At 46.9% G+C, this 24,989-nt stretch overlaps 1 protein-coding gene across 2 annotated transcripts; it reads right to left on the reverse strand.

The window, feature by feature from the left end:
- Positions 1-1,152: 1,152 nt before the first annotated feature.
- On the reverse strand, positions 1,153-19,928 carry PPIE (peptidylprolyl isomerase E). Of its 2 annotated transcripts, XM_066269567.1 has the most exons (11): positions 19,673-19,761; positions 19,415-19,575; positions 18,731-18,829; positions 16,233-16,276; positions 15,716-15,742; positions 14,175-14,256; positions 13,565-13,665; positions 11,131-11,254; positions 6,392-6,577; positions 1,720-1,862; positions 1,153-1,535 (listed from the first exon to the last, which is right to left on the reverse strand). In XM_066269567.1, exons 2-11 carry the CDS (start codon positions 19,485-19,487, stop codon positions 1,467-1,469), a joined length of 948 nt encoding a protein of 315 aa, XP_066125664.1. In that variant the 5' UTR covers positions 19,488-19,575; positions 19,673-19,761; the 3' UTR covers positions 1,153-1,466. The 2 variants fall into 2 exon arrangements, with proteins under 2 accessions (XP_066125664.1, XP_066125665.1); XM_066269568.1 differs by lacking the exons at positions 19,415-19,575; positions 19,673-19,761 and adding an exon at positions 19,862-19,928.
- Between the last annotated feature and the right edge of the window lie 5,061 nt (positions 19,929-24,989).

Raw genomic sequence — 24,989 nt, forward strand, 5'->3', positions numbered from 1 at the left:
CGCTTCACTAAAGCCTGCCTTCGCCTGTGACGGACCTGTAGCTGCTGTGGTGTGCCCTGACGGATGGGGCCCTCTGCTTGGGGTCTTTTGGGGGCTCAGGGGAAACCATGTGGTAAATCCCAGCCACCAGGAGACAGAAACCTGGCAAACTGCAGCAGAGGGAGCTCAGCTGAAGGCTGGAAGTCCACCTGAGATCTGGGAGCCAGAGTGTCTTCTCCCCTCAGCAGGAGCTGTCCTGGGATCCCAGGGCCTCCTGGCTCGTCCAGGGCTCAAGATTAAATAACCCAGCCCAGCAGCTTCTGAATGGTGGGGCTACAGGGCTCAGTCCTGCTCAGAGCCTTCTGCAGTGGAGGGGTCTTTAAAGCCACCTGGCCTACCAGAATAGGGAAGGGGAGTGGAGAGAAGCCAGCCCAACTTGGTTCTAAGCAGTGGCTGCACACAGTGGGGCCAGACTGTGAGCTCAGCCTGGGAATGGACCACTTGTCTCATTCAGAGGTCAACAAACTTTCTATAAAGGTTCAGGTAAATATTTTGGGGACTGTGCAGGCTAATTTTTTTTTTAAGTTTTTTTTTGTTTGGTTTTTTTTTTTGTATTTTTCTGAAGCTGGAAACAGGGAGAGACAGCCAGACAGACTCCCGCATGCGCCCGACCGGGACCCACCCAGCACGCCCACCAGGGGCAACGCTCCGCCCACCAGGGGGCGACGCTTTGCAGCCACCAGAGCCACTCCAGCGCCCGGGGCAGAGGCCAAGGAGCCATCCCCAGCGCCCGGGCCATCCCCGCTCCAATGGAGCCCCGGCCGCAGGAGGGGAAGAGAGAGACAGAGAGGAAGGAGGGGGGGCGGAGAAGCAAATGGGCGCCCCTCCCGTGTGCCCTGGCTGGGAATCGAACCCGGGTCCCCCACATGCCAGGCCGACACTCCACTGCTGAGCCAACCAGCCAGGGCCTGTGCAGGCTAATTTTATGTGTCAACTTGGATAGGTCACGGTATCCAGTTTTTTGTCAAACACCTGTCCAGATGTTGCAGTGAAGGTATATTTCAGATGTGATTAACATTTAAGTAAGAGCTGAAATAAAGCAGATACCCTCCATAATGTGGGTGGGCCTCGTACAATCAGTTGAAATCTTCAAGAGAGAAAAGACTGAAGTCATCATTTTTTTTCTGAAATTTACTGTATCTGGTAAAATAAACGTCCAGAAGCTACACTTGTGGGCCCAGGAGAGGCCCTGGCAGCGAAGGTGTAGAAAGGATATGCACAGCCATCCATGGTGGGCAGGGAAGCACCTGTGCCAGCTCCCGGGCCCACGGCCATGCTTGGCAAAGAGCCAGAGGAAGCCCCGGCCGTGCCTGCCGAGGAGCTGCTCCAAGCGGACCCCGAGACGGGCCATGACACAGACCCACTTAAGAAGTGCTGGGTCCCCGGGGCTGCTGGTCCTGGATGCGCAGGGCAGTGCAGAAAGCCCCTCACACATACTCCCCACAGTCGGAGATGATCACCTTCTCCTTTGGCTTTCCATCCTTGCTTCCCTGGGCCTTTGTGGGCAGAACAGAAGATAAAGAACCAGGGAGGGAGGGTGAGGATTAAAGGGAGACTCAGGGACACTCATCCCACCTCCCACTCCCAACCTGAGCAGCTGAGCCCCTTTCTCCAGGACACAGGACACCTGCTCCCATTGTCCCACAGGGCTGTGCACCAAGGGTCTGGGCAGTCACCCACCTCAATCTGCCGCAAGACATCCAGGCCTTCCGTGATCTCCCCAAACACCACGTGCTTGCCATCCAGCCAGTCTGTCTTGTCACACGTCAGGAAGAACTGGGAGCCGTTGGTGTTTGGGCCGGAGTTGGCCATAGAAAGCAGACCTTTGGGTGATGGGCACACAATGCAAACAACAGTTCAAATGCTATAGAGACGTTCACCTGAAACCTATGTACTCATTGATCAATGTCACCCCATTACATTTAATTTCTAAAGAAAAAGAAAAAAAAAAAGTAGGCCTGGGGGAGGAACCAGCAGGTGCACTCCCTCCACAGCGGCTCCTCAGCCAGGCAGACTCTGGGATGGACAGACCATGCGATCTGCCTTCCACTTAACTGACAGTGAAATGGTGAACAGGGTTGTTTCAATCATTTCATACTGGTTTGTCCTTTTATTCATTCACTCAGGAAATAATTATTGTCTACTTTGTAACCAGATGCCCGTTGAGCCCTGGGGACACTGTCCCAGCTCTGGTGGAACTCAGTCTAGTGGAAGAGTCACTCAACGGAGAACTGTGCCATGACAGCCATGACAGAGTGAAGCCCAGTGACGCAGGGAATGGAGGCACAAGGGGCAGCCACATAGGAGACTGGGGTGGGGAGAGTGATGGATGCTGTGGCACTATCACGGGAGGCTCTCTAGAGGAGACATCTGACTTTAGTCTAGGAGGCCCAGGTGTCGGGCGAGTGGTGCAGCACGAGGAGCTGTAGCTCGCCTGCGGCGGTGAGAAGGCCCACTCCTCACACTGGGCCTCCGCACTGTGTGCTCCCTGTGGACGGGGACCAAGTCCCATTCCACTCTCAGAGCAGAGCAGGGAGTCTGACACACAGACCAGCCCTATGAACACCTGCTTTAAATATTCAAATACAGTACTCACCTGGCCAGTGGTGGCGCAGTGGAGAGAGCATTGACCTGGGATGCTGAGGTCCCAGGTTTGAAACCCCAAAGTCACTGACTTGAAAGCATCAACATGAGCTCAAGGTCACTGGCTGCAGCAAGGGGTCCCGGCTCGGCTGGAGCCCCCCGATCAAGGCACATATGAGAAGCAATCAGTGAACAACTAAAGTGATGTAACTAGGACTCGATGTTTCTCATCCCTCTCCCTTTCTCTCTGTCTCTCAAAAAAAATCCTAATACTCATTGTGTGTTTACTATGTGTCAGACACTGTTCCAGAACACAACGGTGAAAGACCGTCTGCGTCCTGCCCGCCTGAGGCCGAGGTTCTCAGAAGGGAGACAGAAAATAAGTGAATGAATTATAACGTAATTTCAGGTAGTAAGTGGGTAACGGAAACGGACTTAACAGAAGAGTGAGGTGGCAGGAAGCCCGTTTAGAGAGGGAGGTCAGGGTGAGTCCCTCGGACGCAGTGACCCGTGTGACACCTGAAGGAGGTGGGGGTGAACCCTGTGGAAACTGGAGGAAGACGCTCCAGACAGGAAGCAGCACCTGCTGAGACCCAAGGGGAGCGAGCTCTGGGGTGTGAGGAACAGCGAGGCTGCGGTGGGGACGGTGGGGACACAGAGGGAGCAGGTCAGGGAGCTGGGGGAGGGGCGGCCCTGCTGGACTGGATCCCACAGGCCATGCGGCCCCGGAGGGCTGTCAGCAGAAGGATGTGACTGGTTTTCCATTAGAGAGACCGCTCTGACTCCTCTCGCCATGCCACAACGGGGAAGAGGCAAGAGCGGAACCAGAGGTGAGCTCGGGCACCTGGCTGTGGAGGAGGGCGGAGAGCAGCGGACCAGGAGGTGACTGAAGACAGAAGCATCTGACACACGGGTGAGAGGAGAGGGGTCCAGGGTGAGTCCTGAGTTTCTGACTCATTGGCTGGGTGGATGGTGGTGTCACTGACTGAAACAGGAAGACTGGAGGAAAAGTTTGGAGAGAAGACAGTTGTTGGGCAGGAGAAGCCACGGGGGCCCCAAGGGGAGACGACAGGGAGAGATCGATAGGCCTGGAGACGGATGTGTGGGAGGAGAATCGGAGACATGACTGAAAGCCCGGGAACCGGATGTTTGCCTTGGCCAGTGGTTCTTAATGGGGTTGATCCTGTTCCTAGAGGCCCTTTGGAAATTTAAATGTTTTTAATTATCAGTGTGTATTATGGAGTGTGTTGGTGGAATAAGTTTGTAAAATATGATTTTTATGTTTGCTCGCTTATATTTAATATATAGTTTGCATTGGGGGCTGGGCAGCACCAGGTATATGTGATCTGTGAAATCGCAAATTACCTTCCTGCTTGGGAAAGGGCACTGTTTTGCTAATGTTTGCTGGGGGAGGATTTTTAATTGCCCCCAGCCTGTTTTAGAGAGAAGAGGGAGGGAGAGAGAAAGGAAGAAAGGAAGAGAGGGAAGAAGCCATGTTTGCAGAGTGAGAGAGGAGAGAAAGCAGCCTGCTGAGGAAGAAGCCATGTCAGCAGAGAAGTGAGAAAGTGTGCAGACGGGGAACCAGAGCTGAGGGGCTTTGCGAGCTCCGCCGAGACTGATGAGGCCTTTGATTCTAGGAGAAACCAGAGAAGATCCTCCTGGTTGTGGAACCAGATAATGTGTCAGTGGCTTTGGGAGCCCTGAATGAAAGGGAACTACTTTCCCTGTGTGTTTGCTCATCGGCCAGTATGAGACTACAATAAAGGAATGGCCCACCATTTTTTGGCTCCACTGTTTCTTTACCGTCTGCCCGAATCCAATGAGAACCTGCATGTGCATGGCCACAATGGTGGCGGCCTCTGGCCAAAAAGAGTGCTACTGGCATTAGTGGGAGGGGGTCTAAAATGCTAGATATTTTGCAGTCCCACCCAATAAAGAACTGTCAAATGTCCTACCAGACATGGGTATGGGTGGATGGTCTTTTTACCACTATGTGTACCTAAAACCCAACTCCATTACACATCTAACCCAAAAATTGTTATGTGCAACTACTATGTAAATCAAGAGAATACTGTTTTTGTTTAAGTCAGAATTTATTTTTTTTTTATTACAGAGAGAGAGAAGAAAGAGAGAGAGTCAGAGAGGGATAGATAGGGACAGACAGACAGGAACAGAGAGAAATGAGAAACATCAATCGTAAGTTTTTCATGTGACACCTTAGTTGTTCATTGATTGCTTTCTCACATGTGCCTTGACCGCAGGCCTACAGCAGACCGAGTAACCCCTTGCTGGAGCCAGCAACCTTGGGTCCAAGCTGGTGAGTTTTGCTCAATCCAGATGAGTCTGTGCTCAAGCTGGCGACCTTGGGGTCTCGAACCTGGGTCCTCGGCATCCCAGTCTGACGTTCTATCCACTGTGCCACCACCTGGTCAGGCTGTTTAAGTCAGAATTTAACCAACTGTATTCACCAATCCACAAAATCATGTCACCAGAAGCAGTATTGCTCATGGTGTCCAAGCTGCTGGTCCACATGCCCACCTGCATTCTAGCTGCTGCACCTGAACAATTCACTGTCATCTGGTATAGTTGTGCTTGAACATATGGAAACCCAGATTCTACTACAACTTATTTTCCTTTGATGTTCTATTAGTTTAGAATATTACTGATTTGGGAGTGGTAGCTTAAATTTGATTTTTAAAATAATTTTGTGGGTAGGCAGGATATAGCATCCATGAATTCTGCCTCAGCACAGTGAAGGGTACTGCAAACGATCAGTTAGAAAAAGGGGGCAACGGGCACCAGGCTTCTATGGAGAATAAAAAAGACCAAGCTCTGAGCTACGTCGATTTTTAGGGGTCAGGAAGAGGAGTCAGCAGAGACTGAGAAAAAGGAGCCAATTAGGTAAAATGAAAACTAGAAGAGGGGGGAGAGTGCTACAGCCAAGTGCAGAACGATTCAGGGGCACGGGTGAGCCGTGCAGTGCTGCTAGGAGGGGGAAGAGGGGCCGAGACCTGGCTGTTGGCATCTCTGAGAGTGCATAGGTGGGGATGGAGGAGTACAGAGAGAATAGGAAGCAGGAGGTCTACACACCTTTCAAGAAGTTTTGTTTAGAAAGGGGACCAGAGGCCTGGGTGAGAGCTGAGGGAGGGGACATGAGTCAAAGGGTGATTTCTGATTGATACCACGTTTTTACGTTGATGAGCTCTCTGGCAGAGCAGGGGAATGGAGTACACAAGGCAGCAAGGCAGAGTAGAGGTGGGAACAATTGAGAAGCCAGGCCCCTGAGTAGGGGAGAGGGGATGGCTGCAGGAGATAGCTCCTCCCTGTACTCTAGGGAAGTCAGAGTAGGCATGTGGAGAGATGCCCGTGGCCGCACAGCTGAGGCCGAGGGCGCTGTGCGGGCCTCAGGAGTGACGGAAGGTATGGAACTGCCATCTCTGGGACTGAGCATTAACTAAGGAAACCTAGTAGGTCTGAACCAGGTTCCTCGGAAGAACTGTGTTCATAAACTTCAAGTGGGACCACTCAGTACAGTTCTGTGTTTTTCTCCAGTTGCTGGGGGAGCAACCACTGAGATCTTTTACTGGGTAAGTCTGATAGGGAGAGGGGGCAGTGAGGGTCAGGCAGTGAGAAAAAGTTGATAACAGCAGACCACGAATCAAAGCAAGGCTACAGGCAGTGTGAACATGGTGGGGGATGGGCATGGCTCCATCCTGCACTGCCAGCCTGCCCCAGCCCCACTCGTCACCACCCATCGATCGGGTCCCACCTGGTCCTGTGTGCTTGAGGATAAAGTTCTCATCGTCAAACTTCTTCCCGTAGATGGACTTGCCCCCAGTGCCATTGTGGTTCGTGAAATCGCCGCCCTGGCACATGAACTGGGGGATGATGCGGTGGAAGCTGCTGCCCTTGAAGCCAAAGCCCTTCTCATGGGTGCACAGGCACCGGAAATTCTCTGTGGTTGAGAAAGGAAAAGGTGTTCAGGCTAAAAAACAAAACAAGCAAACAAACACTCTGCCTCTACCTAGAATCGGAAAACTATACAGTCGTCCCTCGCCACGTCGTGGTTCACTTTTCGCGGTCTCACTGTATCGTGGATTTTTAAATTGTATATATCTAATATTGTATCGTGAATTCTTCACTATATCATGGGATTTTGCAATATATAGATATTTTTATATATTTATTATTTTAGTTATTTTTGTGGTGAAACAAGCATTTTCTAGCCTAAAAAAGTAAAAACATTAAAAAATAGAAAATATATTAATTAAAACATATTAAAAGAATATTAAATTGAAAAAAAGCCTTAAAAATACATAAAGAGGCCCTGGCCGGTTGGCTCAGTGGTAGAGCGTCGGCCTGGCGTGCGGGGGACCCGGGTTCGATTCCCGGCCAGGGCACATAGGAGAAGCGCCCATTTGCTTCTCCACCCCCCCCCCTTCCTCTCTGTCTCTCTCTTTCCCTCCCGCAGCCAAGGCTCCATTGGAGCAAAGATGGCCCGGGCGCTGGGGATGGCTCCTTGGCCTCTGCCCCAGGTGCTAGAGTGGCTCTGGTCATGACAGAGCAATGCCCCGGAGGGGCAGAGCATCGCCTCCTGGTGGGCAGAGCGTCGCCCCTGGTGGGCGTGCCAGGTGGATCCCGGTCGGGCGCATGCGGGAGTCTGTCTGACTGTCTCTCCCTGTTTCCAGCTTCAGTTTAAAAATAAAAATAAAAAGAACAACAAAAAAAAATTTTATTTATTAGTTTTAGAGAGAAGGGAGAGACAGAGGTGGGGGGCAGGAATGGGAAGCATCAGCTTGTAGTTGCCTCTCATATGTGCCTTGACCCGCAAGCCCTGGGTTTCGAACTGATGAACTCAGCATTCTAGGTTGATGCTTTATTCACTACACCACCACAGGTCAGGTGGTGACAAAGTAATTTTTTTTTTTTTTTTTTTACAGGGACAGAGAGTCAGAGAGAGGGATAGATAGGGACAGACAGACAGGAATGGAGAGAGATGAGAAGCATCAATCATCAGTTTTTCATTGCGACACCTTAGTTGTTCATTGATTGCTTTCTCATATGTGCTTGACCGTGGGCCTTCAGCAGACCAAGTAACCCCTTGCTCGAGCCAGAGACCTTGGGTCCAAGCTGGTGAGCTTTTTGCTCAAACCAGATGAGCCTGCGCTCAAGCTGGTGACCTCAGGGTCTCGAACCTGGGTCCTTCCACATCCCAGTCCAACGCTCTATCCACTCTGCCACCACCTGGTCAGGCGGTGGCAAAGTAATTTTTTAAAGGAAAAACCAAACAGAATCTTAGAAGAAAACACAGGGGCAAATCTTAGTGACTTTGAATTTGGCAACTGTTTCTTAAAAATGACACTGAAAAGTGCTGATAAGAGAAAAAACATGTATGTTAGACTTCATCAAAATTAAAAACTTTTATGCATCAAAGGACACTCATAAGAGTGAAAAGGCAACCCATACAATGGGAGAAAATATTTGTAAATTGTATCTGATAAGGATTTAATATCCAAAATATATAACTAAATAAAAGACCAAAAGCTCAGTTAATAAATGGGCAAGACACTGGAATAGATATTTCTGCAAAGAAGATAAACAATGGCCAATAAAGCACATAAATAGATGTTCAACATTATTCATCAGGGAAATGTTAAAACCATAATGAAATACCACTTCACATCTACTAGGATGGTTAAGATAAAAAATAACAAGTGTTGGTAAGGCTGTGGAGAATTTGGGATCCTTATCCATTGCTGGTGAAATGTAAAACGGTGCAGCTTCGACAGTTTGGCAGTTCCTCAAAAAGTTAAACATAGCCTGACCTGTGGTGGCGCAGTGGATAAAGCATTAACCTGGAAACACTGAGGTTGCCAGTTCAAAACCCTGGCTTGCCTGGTCAAGGCACATATGGAGGTGATGCTTCCTGCTCCTCCACCTTCTCTCTCTCTCTCTCTCTCTCTCTCCCCCCCCCCCGTCTCTAAAATGAAATAAAAAAAATAAAAAAAAAATTTAATAAAAAAAAAAGTTAAACATAATGCCTGACCAGGTGGTGGCACAGTGGATAGAGAATCAACCTGGGATGCTGAGGACCCAGTTTCAAAACCCTGAGGTCACGGGCTTGGGCACGGGGCCACTGGCTTGAATGTGGGATCATAGACATGATCCTATGGTCACTGGCTTGAGCAAGGGGTCGTTGACTTGGCTGGAGCCCTCAATCAAGGCACATATGAAAAAACAACCAATGAACAATTAAAGTGCCACAACTATGAGTTGGTGCTTCTCAGCTCTCTTCCTTCCTGTCTCTATCGCGTGCTAAAAAAAAAAGTTAAATATAAATAACTTTATGATCTAGCATTTCCACTCTTATATACCCCCAAAAATTGAAAACAAAGATTTAAACACAAATGAGTATTATGAACATTCATAGCAGCATTACTCACAATAGCCAGAAAGTGGAGGCAGTGTTCAAGTGTCCATCAACAAAGGAATGGGTAAACAAAACATGGTACTGTTTGGCCATAAAAATGAGTGCAGTACTGACACAGGTTACGGCACAGACGACACTTGAAAACATTATGCTAAGCGAGATAAGCCAGACACAAAAGGATAACTATTATGATTCTATTAATATTAATATGAAATATCAAGAATAGGCAGATCCAGAGAGAGAGAGAGAGAGAGAGAGAGACAGAGTAGATCAGAGGTTTCCAGGAGCTGGGGGAGAGGTGAATGGGGAGTTCTTGTCCAGTGGGTACAGAATTTGTTTGGGATAATGAAAAATATTTGAAAATAGATACTGGTGATGCTTGTACACATTGTGATTGCAATTAATGCCACTGAATTATACACTTAAAAATGGATAAAATGAAAAAGAAAAGAGAGAAGAGACAACAGCAACAAAATTTTTTTTGAAAGCTTGAAAACAAATAGATGAGTCATAACTGATATAATAGACCTAAGAAAGCTGAATCTTAATTAAACTGGTAAAGCTGAGAAGCAACTCAATTTATGTTGCAGAAACACCAAAAGTTCAGATACAAGGGTGAAGGTAGTTCTAAAAACAGTAAATGTGGTTGAAAGCCAGCATTATCTAATGTTATTAAGCACTTGACTAGTGTCATCTAATTAAATTTAAATAGTCAATGTGGCTAATGACGACCATACTGGACAGCATCACTCTAGACAGGAAAAGAAAGGGGTTTTGTATAAAGGACCAAGCATCAGAACGGCATTAGCCTTCCCTAGAATCTACACCCTACCTACCAATCAAGTGGGAAGGTAGACATTTTCAGACATCAGTCTGAAAGAAATTGCTTCCCAAGCGCTTTTCTGCAGAAGCTACAGAATTATGTCCTGTACTGAAATAAGGGTGTAAACCAAAAAAGAAGAAAACAGAGGTAGTAACATAAGACATGAAAATAGGAGGCCCCATGACAACAGCTATGCAGTGGGCCTGGAAAGCAACGGGACCAGGCTGGAGCACGTCACAAGGTTCCGAGGAGGAGCTACCCGAGAGTGAAACTGACGGAATATCTGATATGATGAACATTATGAGAGATTCATACAGTCTGGAGAAATTGGCAGAGAATCAGGAATAAATGCATGGAGGACTAAGCAAATGTGAAAGCAAGACAATTAAGATTTCCAGGGAAGGCCTTGGCCAGTTGGCTCAGTAATAGAACATCAGCCCGGTGTGTGGATATCCCAGGTTCGATTACTGGTCAGGGCACACAGGAGAAGTGACCATCTGCTTCTTCATCCCTCCCTCTCCCACTTCTCTCTCTTCTGCTCCTGCAGCCAGTGGCTTGATTGGTTCCAGTGCACTGGCCCAGGGTGCTGAGGATGGCTCCTTGGAGCCTCAGCCCCAGGAGCTAAAAATAACTCAGTTGTGAGCATGGGCCCCAAATGGGCAGAGCATCAGTCCCAGACGAGGGTTGCCAGGTGTATTCTGGTGGGGACACATGCGGGAGTCTGTCTATCTTCCCTTCTCTCATGAAAAAACCAGGAAGTAGCAAGATAAACCTGTTATCTACTAATATGGAAATAAAATGAAATGTCAATAAGAGTTGAAATTGCCTGCCCCTGAGGAACAGAAAACAATGTTAGTGATAGGGCAGAATGGCAGGACAGCACAGGGAATTGCTATTTTATCAAAACAAGCATGTGAAGTTGATTTTTAAATCTGTATGTTTATATAACAAAATTTAGATTAAGAAAGAACAAATAGAAGTCAATATTTAACAAACTGGAAAGAATGAATACTCAAACTTAGTTAATAGTTAATTCTAGCGAAGACTAGACGAGGAAAGGATAAAAGGACTTAAGTTTTAAATATAATGCCTCAAAAACAGCTGCTCTGACTCATCTGTTACTAGATTTCTGGATCAAAACTACTCAGGTCAGGATCACTGTCAAGGGCACCAGAACTGACGCAGTGGAGAACCCTGGGAAGGCTCACTGCTCGCCCACCAGCTTCCTGGCAGTCCTGAGCGGAGCCCTGCTCACCTGCTGTCATGGGAACGACGTCTGAACGCAGGAGCATCTGGATGCGGCCGGCTGGCTTGTTCCCGATCTTGATGTCCATGTACACCTGAGGATTTGACCGAGCCTTTTTCGTGGTGAGCTCTCCCTAGGTGCAGAGGAAATCACCAGGTTAGAGAGAACTCCCTGACTCCCCGAGTAGGAGAACCAGTGTTCTTCTGAATACGCACCCAGAACCCAACTGCAGTGTGCGGACTGGAGCCAGGTGTGGACAGGGAAGGCCTCGGGCAGAGGCTACGGCCACAGCCCCCAGCTGGACACCTAGTGACAGGAGGCCTCAGCGCCATCTAACTCGAGCCCCACCCTGCCGGCACGTTACTCCTCACACTCGCCCTCAGACACATCAACCTGTTTCACCCTCCCTGCGGTCACAGAGTAACTGTTCTGGCCCAACACAACTCTCAACACCCACACACCCAGCTCAAGCCCACCCACCTTACTCCAGTTAAACGGACCCATTTATGTAACACTATCCCCTCATTCTATGCTCAGCCCTGTGTATCCAAAGGCTGGCTACAATGGAAGCAAGGAGGGCAGCCCACTGGCTTGGGCCTAAGTGCTCAGAAGACAATGGAGGAGGTTGAGGGGGTCTTGTTTTATACTCAAGTCGACAAAGCTAAACAGAGGACAAGACGTGTAATACAGCCGTCACATTTGTTCCAAAGAGAAAAGTCAAAGGTTTGTAACTTGTCTGTGGTTCAGTTTAACATATGTACCTAGGAGACTATTACTATCACTTCTGCTAACAACAGTAGCAACACAGTAGTAGCAGCAAATACTCCCGCAGCACCTGCCACATACAGAACCGCTATTCTAAATGTTTTATGTACATTAGTGCATCTAGTCCTCATAACCATCTATGGGATCAGGACCCCTACTATTCTCATCTTATAGGTGGGGAACCAAGGCACAATGAAGTTCAGTAACTTGCTCAAGGTCACAAAGGTGGTAAGTGGTAACGCTGGAATTTAAACCTAAACCACGCACACCACCCACCCATTCGCTGCTCTTAATCACATTACCCCGCCTGACGTTTCTTAACGAGATGCATAATATCCTCACAGTTCACTGCCTAGAAAGGGAAAGGCAATACTGTAAGCACTTGAGTAGACTGTACAAAAACAAAGACATAGCGGGGAAACGCAGAGGCTGGTTTTACCAAGAGCTTCAAGGCGGGGGCTGTAACGTCCAGAGGGGAACTGAGACCACAGAGGGGGGCAGGGGCAAGAACTTGGAGAGTCCCTCTTGGACTTTTTCCCATGAGACAGGTGATGGAGAGGCACAGAAAAGCTCTCAGCAGGCGAGTCAGATGATTGGTCTTGTGCCTTAAAAAGATAGTTCGAGCCTTTATGAAAGACTGAAGGAGAGAGCATTCCAGCCAGAAGACTACTTAGGGAGCTACTGGAATCACCCAAATGAGATGAGAAGCTAAATTAGAACGATGGGACAATCAGGGAGGAGGGATTCAGGAAGATGTAAGAGAAGGACTAGGAGGATATGACGATATGCCGTCTATTTTAAAGAGGGGTCTAGATGATCTAGGGTTATTCCTTGACTGTGAAGGCCATTTACATGCTCTGCTTTACAAGATATCCAAATTTTTGGCTTAGGTCCATGTGTGGATGGATGGTGGCAACTTAACAAGCTGGAGAATACAGGAAGAACAGGATTGGGGAAGCGAGAGCACCTATTTTAGGCACCTTGAAGCTACTTGTGAGACGTGCAGCACAATGTCTGAAGCTCAACGCTACAAATAGAGACCATGAAAGTCAACAGCACAGTAGAGGTTGTGAAAGATCAGACTGACTGCTACTTCTTTGGCCAGAAGAAGAGAGTGATGCCATGAGCCAAGAAAGAAGCAATATTCACGAGGGGAGGGGAGAAGCCGGGGAAGCAGTGATCAGAGAGGAACGCTGCATGCTGAGAACCAGGAGAAGGTGCAAAGCGGGCTTCCCCGAGGAAGGAGCACCTGAAACCTGGGTAGAGACCGCAGGGATGGTACCACTGCCCTGCCCTGCCTCTCCTGTGTCAGGGAAAGAACAGAATTACTGTGAGCTTGTTGTCAAACGCTTCAGTGAAGGCAGAGGGCTGACCAGGAGTGATGAGGAGGACTCACTACCCTTTCTCATGGTGGCCTTCCTCCTTGTCAGCTGCCAATCACAAATCAGTACCTAACCTGAGCTAAGGGGCTGACAAGTTCATTACCCAGAGCACAAGGATGAGAGGCTATGGCTTCTCTTTAGTTCACGCAATACCGCCTTCACCAAAGTACTAAGAGTTCATTTTTCATTCTCTCTGCCTTTGTATATGTATTTTCAAATTTCCATAAAATTTAAAAAGAAGCCTCCTGTGGAAGGCAGCCTCTGCTCCAGAAGCACGGCCTGGCCTCCGCTCTCACCTCCTGCATTTCGGCTTTGGGAGGCTCCGCCCCCTCTTCCTCTCTGTTCTCTTCCAGAGTCTTCCCAGAGAACTTCTTCAGCCAGTCATCATCCGACCAAACTGAAGGGCAAAAATCAAACAAATGTGAGGAGATCCATGCTATCAGCCAACTGTTATTGAGCTGCTTCGGTCAGCAAAGTGGACCAGGCTGTGCAGTCCTCGCAGCCACAGGAGTCCGCTGTGGGAACGCCCAAGGGTAAGGAAATTCCCCGATGGGAATGTCGGCCCTGGAGTCCAGCTCTCAGCAGGGCTAAGGGAAGCAGCTACATCCAAGGGAAAAATGCGGTCTTCCCAGGTCTAGTCCGTGGTGAAATACCCCGGGAACAAGGAAACTGGGCAAGATAAGAGATCAGGAAGGGTTTCTCTGTGATGGAAACAATCACTCCGAGAAGCTCAAACTCTTTTTACTCCCCACAGAGGCGGCACATTCCCTTCATCAGCAAGAACCATCCTCTACTCCTGTCCACCAGGAGTGGCACTCAGCACCCACTTCCATGCAAGAGGGATAAAAACACAACCAAGGCCACACTGGAGGATGTGATGGGGAATCTGTGGCGGCGCCCACTCACCTGGTCTGGAAGAGCCTTCCTTAATCCTCATTGGTTTGGCCAAATTGACACGAATTGTCCGTCCAAAGAGCTCAGATTCATTCTGGAAAGATTGAAAACTCAGCTGGTTAAACTCTATTGGGGCCTGACCGGGCGGTGGCATAGAGCGTTGGACTGGGAGGCAGAGGACCCAGGTTAGAGACCCCAAAGTTGCCAGCTTGAGCAAGGGCTCATCTGGTTTGAGCAAAGCTCACCAGCTTGGACCCAAGGTCGCTGGCTCAAGCAAGGGGTCTGCTGAAGGCCTGCAGTCAAGACACGTATGAGAAAGCAATCAATGAACAATTAAGATGTTGCGATGCGCAACGAAAAACTAATGATTGATGCTTCTCATCTCTCTGTCCCTATCTATCCCTCTCTCTCTCTCTGTAAAAACAAACAAAAACCTCTATTGGGTTGTAAGAGTCAGACAGTTCTCCATTTCCTTCTGACACCTCTGAGACATGCTTCTGATTTGTTCTCCTTTAATCCCTGAGACCCTAACAGCAAGCTCTGTGCCCAGAGCAGCCTGTGGGTTGCCGGAAACTGCCTCCCTGGAGCCATCATGCACCTCCTTCCTTTCAGTGCCAGCAAACTGTGCCACCAACAGGAACTCCAGGTTCAGTTATAAGGGTAACTAGAGTTTCAAGGTACCTGAGTTCACCTTCAGATTCAAGATCAGCTCTGAAATGGTGAGAAACGATCTCTCTCTGAGCTAAGGAATATGTTCGGTGACTGGGTAACAGAACAGGAATAAAAGAGAACCTTACTATCCAAAGATAATCGGTACCAGGAAAGGTCACGTAATGTGTTTCCATTTAGAGCAGTGAAGAAAACCTCATGGTAAAAGAAAAGGAAAAAGAGGTTTGACTGGGACTTCACTGTGATGAAACTAAAAATAATGAATTCCTTACAGTTCAAATTCAGGTTTAACTATGCACGAATTTGTAGAACAAATATGTAGTGGGTGCTGATTAATTTGCAGTATTTTTTCCAACGAAATTCTATCAACAGTATGATGTGACATCTTTGTTCTTTATATCTGATATGAACATCACAGGGATCTCAAAGAGGGCACAAACACTCAAAAGTTCTCCCCAAGGGCCTCTCCAGGACATTCACAGCATTTGTATCAGTAGCACTCCCTGTCATTATCCTTGCCGATTTCTTCTCAATAACTGGTCTAACGCTTCATGACATCCTGCCTCTTTCGCAAAATAAGAAATTTCACAGTGCCATCCGTTTGGGCAGTGTTTGCAAATTTATTATCCTACGCATGGGGTAGTCAGTGAGAGATTGGCCAATAAGAATGAGTAGGATTCATATCATTGTTAAATGGGGAAGGATGTTTGCATAAGGATTAATCTTCTAAGTGATTAATTCACAGTGAATATTTTCGCACCATGACCGTTTTTCCTTCCTCTTGCAACCTTGTAACTTTGGAGATTCACAAACCAATATCCGAACAAGGACCCCTCTGTACCACCAAAACCAACTTCGGGAAGAATGAAGACTCCCAGCCGTACCATGTTGTCGATAGCTGCGGCAGCATCCTGCCGGGAAAGACAAAGCACAAGGCACAAGTTTAGCTTCTTGTGGGGTCTAAACCTATACTCAGTAGCAAAGTAACCCCACAAAAAATCAAAACAGGAAGAAGTCACTGCTTTGGTTCCTGCCTAGGTTGTGAGTGTGTCTACCAAAGAGCGCTTTCTGCTGACTTTAGAGCAGGTGGAACAGCAATCTGCTACCTAGTGGAAGCGTAAGAAATCATTACCCGTGCTGCCAGGCAAGAAGGCTCAGTGAGCTGGGCTGGGGCGGCTCTGGCAGAGCTAGGGGCAGCACCTGGCTGCTCTGCGGTGTAAACCACAGCCTACAATTAGATTAAGTGAAGCAAATTTTTCTTCAGACAGCACTTCTTGTCCTCTGGAAGCATCAGCATGAGGCCCAGAAACCTACCCAAATGGAGCACAGCTCCCTTTTGTAATCAGTAATAACACTATCACAAACCAAAGCTGAAACATAGGTAACAGGTCATTTTCTCACCTCTGCCAACTCGAATTCAACAAAAGCAAATCCTCGGTGCTTTTCTGAAAAGAGAGAAAACAAAAACAAGTAATTACCATTTAGGGCAATGGGAAGAAACAGATGGTCACAAGGAAAGCAAAGCCAGTCACAGCCATATCCAGATAAGACAGTAGAAATTCTACCCAATCCTTCTGTCAGAAGAAATCTCAATTCTTCCTAGTTTAAACATTTTAAGCTATATTAAACTTTGCTTTTTAGTGAACATAGCTGAATAATGAACTATACTTTTAATCTTTAAAATAATCATTCAATTCTTTTACCAAAGCCAAATTAAAACCTTACCCTTTGCCTGCAAGGTGACTAAAAAAACAAAGTTATTTAACCTACTCATTCCAAATATACATTTTGATCATAACTATATATAAAGCATGAATCCTAAAACTTGGATAAGGATACTCATTCTTTATCCTCAGGAAAATGCTAATCTACCTAAAAGGCCAAGCACAGCAGGGTTAGTTTAATTAACAAACTAACCTCAGAGAACCAATATAAACTTTTTTTTTTTTAGATGGTACTTTGGGTTCAAGCTGTGCCAGGGACCCCTTGCTCAAGCCGGCAACCTTGGGCTTAAGCTGGCAACCTTGGGATCATGTCTACAAACCAATGCTCAAGCTGGAGAACCTGCGCTCAAGCCTGCAACCTTGGAGTTTTGAACCCGTGACTTCAGCATTCTGAGTCAACACTCTATCTCAGGGGTCAGGAACCTTTTTGGCTGAGAGAGCCATGAACGCTGCATATTTTAAAATGTAATTCCGTGAGAGCCATACAATCTACTCGTGTACTTTACGCATTATCCAATAAAAATTTGGTGTTGTCCCGGAGGACAGTTGTGATTGGCTCCAGCCACTTGCAACCATGAACATGAGCCGTAGGAAATGAGTGGATTGTAATACATAGAATTTTTTTTGTTGTTGTTGTTTTTTTTTGTATTTTTCTGAAGCTGGAAACGGGGAGAGACAGTCAGACAGACTCCCGCATGCGCCCGACTGGGATCCACCCGGCACACCCACCAGGGGCGACGCTCTGCCCACCAGGGGGCAATGCTCTGCCCCTCCGGGGTGTCGCTCTGCCCCGACCAGAGCCACTCTAGCACTTGGGGCAGAGGCGAAGGAGCCATCCCCAGCGCCCGGGCCATCTTTGCTCCAATGGAGCCTCGGCTGAGGGAGGGGAAGAGAGAGACAGAGAGGAAGGAGAGGGGGAGGGGTAGAGAAGCAGATGGGCACTTCTCCTGTGTGCCCTGGCCGGGAATCGAACCCAGGACTTCTGCACGCCAGGCCGACGCTCTACCACTGAGCCAACCGGCCAGGGCCATAGAATTTTTTTTTAACGTTATTATTTTATTAAAGGTTTGTCTGTGAGCCAGATGCAGCCATCAAAAGAGCCACATCTGGCTCGCAAGCCATAGGTTCCCGACCCCTGCTCTATCTACTGTTCCACCACCAGTCAGCTAACCTTGTTTTTTTACAGATAGAGATCCCAGGCCAGAGAGTTTAAAGACCTTGCAACAACCATGCAGGGCTGATAACAGAGCTGGGCCTAAAACTCCAATCTTAAAAATGACAACAGAAGTAAAATAGAAAACTGAACTGTCACTGTGATATCTATTAAAGGAAAACTTACCCAGGTGCACAAAGGCCAAGGCTCCATCATTAGGGCGAGACTTTCCTGATGCCCTGATTAATAGCACAGCTGCCAAGAAGGGAGCAGGTGTGGTGGGGTACCCAGTAGATAGTTTGAAACAACAGTCATGTCCATTTTTGAGCCCCATGTAGCTCAAAAATCTATCTTCCTACTGGGCTATTGAAAATTGCTTTATCCCAAACCCAACAGACAAGAGCCTCTGCAGAGTTATGTTACAGTTCACAAACACAAGCCTCGGAACGTTCCTTCTGCGTCAAGAGCACTGTCATGCTGCCCTACTAGGCATCCTCCAGGAGACCTTTCCTACAAACCTACCATATAATATACTGTGATAAGACTTAACATTTGTCTTTTATTTATATGTTTTTTGTTTTAGTGAGAGAGAAAGAGACAGGAAAGGAGAGAGATGAGAAGCATCAACTTGTAGTTGCAGCACTTTAGTTGTTCATTGATTGCTTCTCATATGTGCCTTGACTGGGGGAGAGGGAATCCAGCTTAGCCAGTGACCCTTTACTCAAGTCAGTGACCTTGGGATCAAGCTAGTGACCTTGGGCTTCAAGCCAGCGACTATGGGGTCATGTTTATGAGCCCAAGCTCAAGCCAGCGACCCCACGCTCAAGCTGGTGAGCCTATGCTAAAGCCAAATGAGTCCACGCTCAAGCCGGCAACCTTGGGGTTTTGAACTTGGATCCTCAACGCCGGGGTCAACACTCTATCCACTGCATCACCACCAGTCAGATAAGACTTAAAATTTTTCTTAAAGTTCTTTTCCAAGTAGGAGGATTTTGACCATAAGAGACAATAAAAGGACTCACCTGTTTCATAATCCAGAGGAATCTGAATATCTGTAATGTCTCCAAAAGGAATAAAAGCAGCATGAAGAACTTTGTCGTCCACCTCCTCTGCAAGTCCACCTGCAAATAAGGCAAGGGCTTTCTGAGCCACTGTCCTTTAACTCTTTTGAGAAGTCCCTGCAGCCCAGTTAGCATCCAATAGCTATGGGGAGGCATTGTTTCATCCAGTCTTTTGGGAGCAGTCATCTGCTTCCTCATCCATACTTATGAAAAACACTGCTCTCCTCCCCCTTCCTGCAGACCCTCATCTAGCCCGAGAATTACTGCAATAGCTTCTTAACTGATCTCACTCTCCTCCACATAGCCAACTGGAATGATCCGGGGAACCTGCAGATTTTAACCCATCACTTCCCTGATTAAACCCTTTCAAAGGTTACTTACTGTCCTCAAGATAAAGTACAAACTCCTTAGCAGGCTCTTCATAACTGGAGCCCTGCCCACCTCGTCAGCCCTTTCCCCTCTGCTTCCCCAATTCTCTGGGTTTCCATAAAATGACCCACTTGCTCATAAGTGTAAGGCTATTTCACACCTTTGGGCTTTGCTCTTGCTGCTCCCTTTCAGTAAATACACTGGCCTTTATTCTGGCTACCTGGTTAAATCCGGATTATCAGGTAAAGCGTCACCGCATTCCGAGTTTGTTATCACCTCTCCAGACGGAGGGGTCATTTCTCCTCTCACCCAGGCCCATGTCATCGTCCGTCCCCACCAAAGTGCTCATCAAGCTGTGCGACTTAAGTTATTCTCACTTCCACCTGGCTAGTCAGAGGACCCCATCCACTGGGGCAGGAGCCAGGGCTGAGCCATTGCTGCAAGTGAACGTTTGTAAAATGAATGGGCGCGAGGATCTGGAGGCCCACAATATTCCTCCACCACTCCTCCGGGATCCAGGAGGTGAAAGGGTACCTGTTCGAATTTAGCGGGCTTGGAAGGAGCCAGAAAGATCTCTACGTCTCGGGCTAACATCCTGAAGCAAAGCAATACCACCATAGATCTCGCCTAGACAGCTCCTCGCCACCCTCCGCGTCCAGTCCCACGCGCGGACCCACTCTGATCAGTTCGCCCAGACGCCGCCTGGCACCTGCGCCTGCTCACCCACGTACAGCACACGCTTGGTAGTGGCCATCTTGCTCCCGCGCTGTGCGTCCGGAAGCCGGCTCGCGGCCCGCCCCGCCTCGCCGCTCAGGCCCGCCCCTTCCCGCGGCCCCGCCCCTCTCAGCCCCGCCCCCTCGTCTCGGCGCTGGGAGAACCCTTTCGCTCCCTCGACAGTCCAATATGCCTCCGGCTCCTAGAAAACAAATGGCGCCCGGAGTGTGCACCAGGTTGAGAGGAGCTGTGTGGTCCAGGCGCTCCTCGTTCTCAGGGCTGCTGGAAACAATCCCGGGCGGAATCAGTCAGGGACCCCCAGTAGGCGACTACAAATAAACTATGGTCCGTGGGCCACCCCGGTCGCCGGTTTTTGGAAAACCTATAAACTAGGACTGGTTTTGACATTTTTTTTTTTACTATTTATTTATTTAAGAGATTTTATTTATTGATTTTAGAGAGAGGAGAGAGGGAGAGAAGATGGAAAGGATCAGGAAGCATCAACTCATAGTAGTTGCTTCTACCTGCCCTGACTGGGGATAGAACCCACAACCTTCGTGTATCAAGATGACGCTCTAGGGCCTGACCTGTGGTGGCGCAGTGGGATAAAGCGTCGACCTGGAACACAGAGGTTGCCGGTTCAAAACCCTGGGCTTGCCTGGTCAAGGCACATATGGGAGTTGATGCTTCCTGCTCCTCCCCCTTCTCTCTCTCTCCCCTCTCTCTAAAAATCAATAAAAAAAAAAAAAATAAATAAATAAAAAGATGACGCTCTAACCAACTGAGTTACCTGGCCAGGGCTCTAAATTTGTTTTTTACTCCAGAAATACAAATAATTTGTTTTATTTTGTACTGATTCTTGCTTGCTAATATTGTAAGTTCTTCAGATTTGGGCACAGTTGTAAAAGATGTAACAGGCTGTGACTTTTTATTATTGTTATTTCTTCTTTCTACTTCCTCACAGAAACATAAGATTCATACTTTATACAGTGCTACCTTGACATATGAGCACTTTAAATCATGAGCAATTTGAGAGACAAGCAGTCACTCATGAGATTTTTTGCTTTAAGTCAGGAGCGGATATTGGAATCACGAACTTCCGCCACCCTCCACTAGATGGCCTGCCCAACAGTTCTGAAAGGGAGGAAGAAACAAACTTCCTTGGAAAGGTTTTTGTTGAAACGCTTCTAATTGAAAGCAAGGAAAGTGTAGCGAAAAAGCCAAAGTCAGTGAAGAAAATGATGGTGATTAAGCAAAGTAAAAAAATAGCAATTAAGCCCTGGCCGGTTGGCTCAGTGGTAGAGCGTCGGCCTGGCATGCAGGAGTCCCGGTTCGGTTCGGCCAGGGCACACAGGAGAAGCGCCCATCTGCTTCTCCACTCTTCCCCCTCTCCTTCCTCTCTGTCTCTCTCTTCCCCTCCTGCAGCCAAGGCTCCACTGGAGCAAAGTTTGCCCAGGCGCTGAGGATGACTCTGTGGCCTCTACCTCAGGCGCTAGAATGGCTCTGATTGCAGCAGAGCGACGCCCCAAGAAGGGCAGAGAGCATCGCCCCCTGGTGGGCATGCCGGCTGGATCCCGGTCAGGCGCATGCGGGAGTCTGACTGCCTCCCTATTTCCAGCTTCAGAAAAAAATATAATATATATATATATATATATATATAGCAATTAAGTTTAGTGATAAAGTTACATATCATACTTAGTGTGTAAGTTAAATTTTGCAATTAAATGAAGCGTGAAGTGTGTAGAGAGTAAGTTATGTTAAGCGATAGCGCATGAAATGAAAAATCTCCGCCAGTCTCCTCCCCCTCCACCAGCATCTTCGCCTGACCTTGAAGGTTTATGAAGTACACTTCATAAACCAGTTTATTTCTTTACATTCTCTCTTATTATGTGTGTATATATATATATATATTTGTTATTTATAAAGTACATTTTCTTATTTAAAAGCATATAAAACAAAAAATTTGTGTAGTTTTTGGGGGCTGGAATGGATTAATTGCATTCCCATTAATTTAAATGGGGAAATTCCATTTGACACTCCATGAGCAAATTGAGTCACGAGCTCGGCCATGAAATGAATTAAACTTCTGTGTCAAGGTACCACTATATGTCTATTTTTTTATGAAGTGAGAGGCGGGAAGGCAAGACAGACTCCCGCATCCACCCAGCAAGCCCTCTGTAGGGCTATGCTCTGCCCATCTGGGGCATTGCTCCGTTGCTCAGTAGCCAAACTCTTCTTAGCATCTGAGGCAAGGCCATGGAGCCATTCTCAGTGCCCAGGAACAACTTCATTGAACAATTCAAGCCATGGGTGTGGGAGGGGAAGAGAGAGAGAGAGAGGAAGAAAGAGAGAGAGAAGGGGGAGGGGTGGAGAAGCAGATGGTCACTTCTTTGTGCCCTGAGTGGGAATCAAACCTAGGACTTCCACACATCTGGCTGATACTCTACCACGGAGCCAGCTGGCCAGGGCCAGATGAACTAATATTAAATTTTCCTTCTGTGCATCAGGGAAAATTAATATCAGGTTTGCTTGATACACACCTGCCTGACGCTGACCTTGGCCTTTCACAATACTGTTTCCTTGGAAATTGCAGAGTTAAGATAAATGGAGGATATTGTGTATGCCTCCTTTGTCGTGTGCATAGGTTTAGAGAAGTTGTCAAGGGACACATAAGCTGTGGGCCTACACAACCAGAACCATATAAAATATTGGTGGGAAACAGAGGCCACAGCTTCTGTGAGTCAAGGTGACCCACACATAATGATGCTTTCCCGGTAGTAGCAGTACTATCCTCTGGGTGAGTGACAAAAGAGCCTTTCTCCTTTGGTAGCTGCTAGACCTCTCAGGGAGATGAAAATACAACATCTGCCTTCTCTCCCACTCAAATCATTTGTGTTTCATGGGTCTAATTGCCAACTTGAACCCATGGTATTGCACACAGCCATGTTACTGCTCCTTCCTTTCTGGTGATCATGACATAATTTTTTAAGTTTCTTCTTTTTTTTGTGGCAGAGACAGAGAGAGTCAGAGAGAGGGACAGATAGGGACAGACAGACAGGAAGGGAGAGAGATGAGAAGCATCAATATTTTGTTGTGGTTCCTTACTTGTTCATTGATTGATTTCTCATATGTGCCTTGACTCGGGGCTACAGCAGACCGAGTGATCCCTTGCTCGAGCTAGCGACCTTGGGCTCAAGCTAGTGAGCCTTGCTCAAACCAGATGAGCCCGCGCTCAAGCTGGCGAACTCGGGGTCTCGAACCTGGGTCCTCCACATCCCAGTCCGACGCTCTATCCACTGCGCCACCAGCTGGTCAGGCATGACATAATTTTTTATACACTGTGGAATTCTATTTGCTAGTATTTTGTTTTTACAAATATTCCCATGAGTTTCAGGTAAAATTCCTTAAAAATTTTTTTTAATTTATTTATTGACTTTAGAGAGAGAGGAAGGGAGAGAGAGAGAGAAAAAGAGACAGGAACATTGATCTATTCCTGTGTGTACCCTGACCAGGGATCAAGCTGGCAACCTCTGTGCTTCGGGACAGTGCTCTAACCAATGGAACTATTCAGCAGGGCTGAATGTCCCTTTATCATACTAGTTACCCAGATTGGTTTGGCATTGGTTAATAGGTCCACAATTTTTATCTGCAATTCCAAAATTCAAAAATGTTCTGAAAACTAGCAACTGAGCTTTTTTTGAGGGGTAGAGAGGTAGGTATTAAATGAATTCATTTGGTAGCAAAACCTCATCTAAACTGATGTGAAGCTCTTCCTAGTTTGAAATTTATCCCATTAGTATGTTTTACTGCAGAAATATTAACATATTTGATTGTGAAAGCTGGTCCAGACTGTACTGGGGGTGTTATATACAACTTACACTCTGCATAATCTTTCTAAACTCTCAAACCCCCAAAATGTTTAAGGTAAAGAACTGTGAACCTTATTAGCATAATAAGATGAATTAATCAGCTTTTCTTCTTTTATTTTCTGGTTATTTGAAGCAGTTTGCATAATGGAGGGGATAATCTGTTTCTTTGAAGTGTGGGAAACTTATTTGTCAAGTTAACTAGCCGTCCTGGTGTGTGTGTGTGTTGTTGTTGGTGGTGGGTTACTTCCCCTTTCTGGCAATCAATTCACTGGTGCCATTTGGTCTGGCAATCAATTCACTGGTGCCATTTGGTCCCGTAGTAACCAACTGGACCAAGCCTTCCTGGTTCCCTTTGAGGAAGCCTGATCTTGCAATTCAAAGACATTGGAGACACTAAAGACCAGTTGTTATTGGGCCATTTGATTTGCAGAAATTAATGGATTTTTGGCTGGACAGTTTGGGAAGAGAAAAGGTTTTGGGGTATTGTCTTTAGCTGAGTTATGGAGTCTATGTTTTAATTTTACCTCCAGGGGGCAGTCTTGGACCATAAATTGGCAGGCTATAGTTAAAACCATAAGAAAATAGATTAAATAAGTGCCCATTTAGTAAGGTGACCACTTTTTTACAATGAAAAGGAGGACAAAAATAAATTGAAGAAAACAATCTTGTAAATAAAAGAAACATTTTATTAATTGCAACAATAATACACTATAATATGATAAATGCATAATAAAAACATTTGTAATATTTTATATTGTAATTATGCTTATAGGCCTATTTACTTTTAATAATAATTGTAAGAACAAAGTACTCATTTAGATACAAATATGTCACATCACAGGCAATAGATCGATTCTGCATCGATTGAATACAGACATTTACAGATTAGTCTTCCAATATCAAAAACGAGGACATGTAGGAGGACACTTTTGAGGGAGGATGGAACTTACAAAAGAAGGACTGTCCTCCCTAAAGGAGGATGATTGGTCACCTTACATTTAGGTATGTATTATTTTCACATCTTACAGGTGATGAAACTGAGCCTTAGAAAAGCTAAGTAACTTGCTTAGTTCACAGTAGCTGTAAGTAGCATAAAACAAATCTGAGATTTTAACCTAGATTTTTTTTTTTGTTTACAGAGACAGACAGAGAGTCAGAGAGAGGGATAGACAGGGACAGACAGACAGGAACAGAGAGATGAGAAGCATCAATCAATAGTTTTTCGTTGCGTGTTGCAATACCTTAGTTGTTCATTGATTGCTTTTCAT

Source organism: Saccopteryx bilineata, chromosome 3 (assembly GCF_036850765.1).
Source record: "Saccopteryx bilineata isolate mSacBil1 chromosome 3, mSacBil1_pri_phased_curated, whole genome shotgun sequence".
Classification (NCBI taxonomy): domain Eukaryota; kingdom Metazoa; phylum Chordata; class Mammalia; order Chiroptera; family Emballonuridae; genus Saccopteryx; species Saccopteryx bilineata.